Below are 6,110 nucleotides of genomic sequence, written 5' to 3'. Positions count from 1 at the left end.
TCTAGTCAGCGTGGGGACAGGTTGCACGTCGGGAGGAAGGGGCCAGACATGGGCAATGCTGCCAGCTTGAGGCCACATGGCAAGAGGCACAGTGAGCAGAGCCTTGGGCAGCAGGACAGCTGGTGGGCAGCTCTTCGCTCTGTGGAGGTCTGCATCTGGAGCGAGGCGGAGGCTTTTTCAAGATGTGGAGGGTGTAGGTACCTGGCTGCAGCAGTAGCCTGGGGGGCAAGACAAGTAGGTTCCTATTCCAGAGGTTTTTGACCATTGACAGGCAATTTTTGGAGCGAGGACGATGACACTCAGAAGTCGGAGAAGGGCTTTTGGGTAACACGGGCCTGGAGCGCAGGTTGTGGGGTCCACGTGAGTCACAGATGGAACACTGCGGAGGTGAGTGTCCTGGGCCCCGGGGGAGGCAGACTAGGGCCTGTGGGTAGCTCCTCCGAACACCTCCATGGTGGGGATGCCGCTCCCGAGTCCAAGCCCAGTGGGACGGCTCCTTTGCCATGACCTGGGAGGAGTAGTGTGGACAGTGAGTAGGAATGGGAGGCCCAGCCCTGTCCTACCCGAGGTGCCAGCCCAGACTCACCTCCTCACAGCACTGACGGCTCACCGCAGCTCGGAAGCCCATCCGTGCCCACAGCTTATCTCTCTGGTGCAGGAACTTCCTCACCCGGGAAGACCAATCTTCCCCAAGGGCCCATGGGAAAATCTCACACTTGAAATCCTCCACGTCCTCTTCCATGTCATTTGCAAGGTACCTAGCCACAGGGCACATGGTTAGGAAGCAGAGGCTCCGGCCCTCCTCCCTCTGTCCACCAGGAGCTCTGCCCCACCACGCCCACCCCTGCCACTCACAATGCTAAGAACAGGCTGCTGCGGGTGTACTCGCTGAGCTTCAGGTTGGCGCGCCGGAAGTAGACCAGCACCATGGCTAGGAGATACTGCAGAGACAGGGAGTTGGTTAGCCTTCGCCTCTGTAAAAGGGGCGAGCAGACAGGTTCCTTTGCACAAAAACGTTCTGGGGCAAGGAGGGAAAGACTAGGTACACGATGGGGTCTAGCCTACGAGGGTTTAAGGGTAAAAAGTGAATTGCTACCCACATCAGACCAGGGGATCCAGCAAAGTAGGAGCACTCGATTCTCACTAATTCAACCACACTTTCAAGTGACCCCCAACCGATACACCAAGCTCCCTCACCTTATCAGATATCTGGAAGCAAGGGTCTTTGGAGAGGAATTCCTGGAAAAAACTGTCCTCTAAGGGTAGAAAAGAAAAACAGGAGACCCAGGTTATTATTGCCCCCATAGACAAGAGTGGCCATCGAGAGTTCCAAAGCCCAAGTCATCAATGAATCCGTGTTCTGGCATGGCCACACCTCCCCCACTACCCTCCTCCCCTTCCTGTCCCTCCTCCCCATCTGCCAAACCTAGGTCACCTGAGAGGGAGAGGCACCGAGGCCGCAGAGTCCCTGCCCATGCTGGACCCCACTTTTCGATTCTATTTTCACACTTGGCCCTACATCCCCTCCTATGCCAGCCCCCACATAAACTCACCCAGAAGGCTGAGAAAGGCCTGGTACTGGCTGGTATGAAGAAATCCATTGCCCCCACCTTGATGGCTAAGGCCCCCCAGTTTGGCCTGGGTGTTAACCACAGGGACAGTGGTGGCGTCTGGAGCCTGGTTCATCTCGTGGAGGGTGGGGCGGGGCAGGGTGACCTGTAGAGAAAACAGCCTCAGGATTTAGCACCAACTCCCTCAACACGTAGGAGTCAAGGGGGATGATGAGACTGACCCCGGGAGGATTAGGAAGATGGAGGGATGGGTGTGGAGACTTGGGGGTTCAGAACAGAAGGCAGTTGAGATGCACAGGGGGTGGGGAGGCCAGAAAGGAAGCAAAGAGTTGCTGGAAACTGTGCCCCTCCTCCTCCTGGCACCCCAGGTCAGGCCAGCGAGTAAAACAGCAGCAGGAGCACCACTGAGGGCTTCCTAAGTGCCTGGAGCTGTGCTGGATGCTTTAAGGGCCCTATCTATTCCCTCAGGTAAGCGGGTGTAACAGAAGACCCATTTTGCAAACCAGCAAACTGAATTGCGGCCTCACAACCAGTTACAAGGCCTCACAACCAGTTACAAGTGGAGCCCTCCAGAGCTTAATTGCACCTCTAGCCCTCCAATTTACAGCCTCCCCTTGACCCCAGCACGAGGGCAGAGTTGAAAGGGCCACCCACCCTTGACACCGAAGGGAAACTGAGGAGGAGAAATGATATTAAATAAATGCTCGGATTTAGTGCAAGTTAGGTGGGGCCACCTCAAACAGTTCAAGCTATTTTCCTACAACCTCCCTTATCCCCAGAGAGACACCAACCAAGGAGTTCACGAGATGTCTTCCACCACCCACAGTCAACCTGAGATCAACCTGAGAACCTCTCATCCAGGCTTCCAGAAGTAAGCCCAGCCTTCGCCTCCCCGCTAACAGACTTACCTGAGCCTGGGAATCACCTACAGCATAACTCCCAGCCAGCTGGCGAGGGTTTATATAGCGCTAAGGCTTGCCCCCCCGCCCCTCGCCGCGCCCTGCCCCGCCCTGCTCTGCCCTTCCACCAATCAGGCCCTTCCTAGTTTGGGGGTGGGGCTTAGGCCTCTCCACCTACCTCTACCTGAGAACCCTGCCACCTTCTGAGCTGAGGCTGCCCTGCTGAAAAACATTCCCAAAGCTTTATCACCTATCAGACAGGTGGACGCCGGTGCCTGAAGTTCCACAGGACATGGAGGGAGCTAGAGCTCTCTCTTCCTCTTTACAAATGCCGTGCCAAGGGGCTGAGCTGGAAAATGAGACCTGGGCGGCCAGTAACTGACGGGCAGTTTCAGCCCAAGTTTTACCTTATGGCCTGATTGTGCCATGCTGGGGTAGGGTTTCTAGGCCTTTGGAGTCCTCAAAGTCTCTGGGTCTGTGGTTATCCCTGATTCTCTTGACCTCTCTGGGTCTCCCTGGTCTCTTTGGGTCTCTCTAGAGGTCTGGATCCTTGGCCTCTCTGAGTTCCAGGATGCTATCTGGGTCTTTTGGTCTCCCTGGGTCTGTCGGTGTCTTTGGTCTTTGGTTTCTGATCTCTGGTCTCTCTGGGTTTCCCCCCAGCTCACCTCCCATGCTCTCTAAGGCCAGGAAGGCCTTCCCTGTTCTTGTCTCCGAGTTAGCCTGTGTGTGTGTGTGTGTGTAGGGATGGTGTGTGTGCCCTTGCACGTGCACGTGCACGTGATTTCTGAATTTGTTGTCAGCCTCTCCCAGAAATGAAGCTGTGAGCCCAGCAGCCTGCACAGCCATTCCCAGAATACCTAGTGGTGTTTCCTGAAGAGGCAAGACTTCAATCAACATGTGTTCCTCACGCAACCCCGTAAAGTAGGTGCTTTTAGCAGCCTTATTTTACAAATAAAAACAAAAACAGTTTGGGTTGTCTTCAGAGAGGTTAAATAACCTATTATCAGCCACACAGCTAGTACGTGGAAAGCCAAGTTTCAGTCTGACTGGCCCTGGCCCACATCAGAGCATAGGCTGGGCCTGTCTGTCTGGTCTGAGGCTATTCTGAGCAAAGCACTGTACCGAGAAGGTGTTCAGTAACACTGGAGGAATCCCCCAGATCGGCCCCGTTTTCAGGCCCTTTCCTCTCCCTTAGAAATCTTTCTTTGTTTTATTTATTTATTTTTATTCGAGAGTTTTGTTTTGTTTTTAAGAATTATTTATTTCATTTTATTTATTCATACATTTACTTTAATTTGACCAAAGAGAGACACACACAGAGAAAGAGAAGGAAAGTGGAAATTGAGAAAGCAAGCCATCAGTTCCGGGACTCAAATCGTGGTCAGCCATGTGGGAGTGTCCAGCACCTTAACCACCACGCCACCTGCTGGTCCCTAATTTGAGGTTTTTGCCATAGAGCGTTGTGTTCTCACTGGAGAAAGAGAGATAGTGAGACAGAATGTGAGAAATCATTTCCCAGGGGGATGGCCACACTGAAATTCCTTTTCTTCCTTTCTCATCCTGGGATTTTGGACACAACATATGCATCCAGCATGATTTTTGAGCCTCTGGATCCAGGACTCAAACCCTAGTTGTCCATGTGGGAGTCTACCACCTGCTGGCCCCTGTGTCGGAGATCTTTCACACTCCACACTGGGGAAAATATTTTTTTATTTCTTTTTGTTGTTGTTGCTACAGGTGCACATGTATGCTGGAGAAGGAGAGGGAAAGTGTGAAAGCACTCCCTGGGTGGGATAGCTCACTGCAATCCCTTCTCCATTCACCTCTCAGAATTTTAGGCACATATGCAAATGCATTTTGCATGTTTTCTAAGCTGCCAGGTCCAAGACTCAAACCACAGTTAGCCATTTGGTATCCAGTCACCTTAACCACCATGCCACAGGCTAGCCCTTGAAAAAAAATTTTTTAAATCTTGCAAACACGTAGACTAACAGATGTTTTTTTTTAAAAAAATAATTATTTATTTTATTTTGTATTTATTCATTCATTTATTTTTTATTTTATTTTTATTTATTTTTTGACCAGAGAGAGACAGAGGGTGAGAGTGAGAGAGGAAGTGAGAAAGCAAGCCATCAGATTCAGGACTCGAACCCTGGTCGGCCATGTGGAAGGGTCCAGTGCCTTAACCACCACACCACCTGCTGGTCCCACAGATGTTGTTTTAAAAGTTTAGGAAAATGGGGCCAGGTGGTGCTGGGGCAGCCATAGCATAACAGGACACAGATGATAAAGGTCTTGGGTTGGTGTCCTGGGACTTCCCTGAGCACACAAGGCACACATGCACGTGCCCACAGCCCTGCCCATGACCCAGGCCAGCTGAGACTGGGGGTGGATCATGGCATGGGAATCTTATTGAGGGTGACTGTGGCTTTTATGGAAATAAACTTTTTAAAAAATTATTTCGGGGGGAACCAGCAGATAGCGTAATGGCTATGTCGCCAGACTCCCATGTAGTCAACCGCAGTTCGCGTCCCGGACCCGGTGGCTTAAAACTCACACCGGGTGCGTGTGCGTGCGTGCCCAAGATCCCAAGAGGAGAATGGAGGAGGAGGGATTGCAGCGTGACTATCCCCCCCTGGGGGGTGATTTCTCGCTTTCTGTCTCTATGTCTCTCTCTGTCTGTCTGGCGAGCACACGCACCCTATAGCAAAAAACCTCTCAAAAAAAAATTATTTTGGGGACCAGGACATAATGGTGATGTTGTTGGACTCCCACATAGTCGACTGCAGTTCCAGTCCTGGACTTGGTGGCTTAAAACTCACACCGGGCATGTGTGCATGCATGCCCAATATCCTGAGAGGAGGCTAGAGAAGAAGGGATTGTGGGGTGGCCATCCCCCCAGGGAGTGATTTATTGCTTTCTGAATCTGTCTCTCCAGCAAATGCACGCGCCCTATAGCATAAATCTCTCAAAAAAAGACTTCATACTTACCTGGCAGGAAGGTACCATGATCACGAAGGTGGTTTCCCCAGGGCGAGGCTTATCCATTGCACTCCGGATGTGCTGACCCCTGCGGCTTCCCCAAATGTGGGAAATTCGACTGCATTAAAAAAAGATCTAAAAAAAATTATTTCCAAAAATAAAAAAGTACAGAAATTGTTCATGTCCCCTTTCCCCACTGTGAAGAACTTTCATAACCATAGTACAATGAGAACCAGGAAGCTGACAGTGGTACAGCTGAACTACAGACCTATTTAGATTTCATCCGTTGTTTTTGTTCACTTGTTTGCTTGTTGTGTGTGTGTGTTTTCGATGATAGAGAGCATGCTCATATGAGAAAGTGAAAGAAACACCCTCATCAGGGTTTTATCATCTGCGACCCCCCCCCCCCAGCTCTCCAGCTCCTCAGGTTCCTGGGTGCCCACATGCACACACAGTGTGTTTTCAGGCTGACTTGGAGTTCTCAGTTCCCAGTGGCCATAGGGCTTCCACCTTCACAAGGCCATGTTACCCAGCCATGATGGCTGGGCCAGATTTCATCGATTTTGTTTTGGTTTTTGGTATCTAGTTCTATACATTTTTACATGTATAGGTTTGTGCAAGCACCGCCTCAATCAGAATGTATTGGGCTGTTGGTAAA

The 6,110-nt window shown here is 51.2% G+C and overlaps 1 protein-coding gene and 1 pseudogene across 1 annotated transcript; one reads left to right on the top strand and one right to left on the bottom strand.

Annotated features, from left to right (window-relative positions):
- SPDYC (speedy/RINGO cell cycle regulator family member C) lies at positions 1-3,142 on the bottom strand. The gene is made up of 8 exons (XM_006149880.2): positions 3,136-3,142; positions 2,649-2,720; positions 2,480-2,496; positions 1,554-1,716; positions 1,198-1,256; positions 856-941; positions 587-758; positions 1-508 (listed from the first exon to the last, which is right to left on the bottom strand). Exons 1-8 carry the CDS (start codon positions 3,140-3,142, stop codon positions 2-4), a joined length of 1,083 nt encoding a protein of 360 aa, XP_006149942.2. The 3' UTR covers position 1.
- A 2,311-nt stretch (positions 3,143-5,453) lies between these two features.
- Positions 5,454-5,580, top strand: LOC114008020 (uncharacterized; annotated as a pseudogene).
- Positions 5,581-6,110: the final 530 nt, after the last annotated feature.

The sequence above is a fragment of the Tupaia chinensis genome, unplaced genomic scaffold (assembly GCF_000334495.1).
Source record: "Tupaia chinensis unplaced genomic scaffold, TupChi_1.0 Scaffold000273_1, whole genome shotgun sequence".
NCBI classification, from domain to species: domain Eukaryota; kingdom Metazoa; phylum Chordata; class Mammalia; order Scandentia; family Tupaiidae; genus Tupaia; species Tupaia belangeri.
Note: the sequence above shows the minus strand (reverse complement) of the source record. Positions and strands in the feature narration are given on the sequence as shown.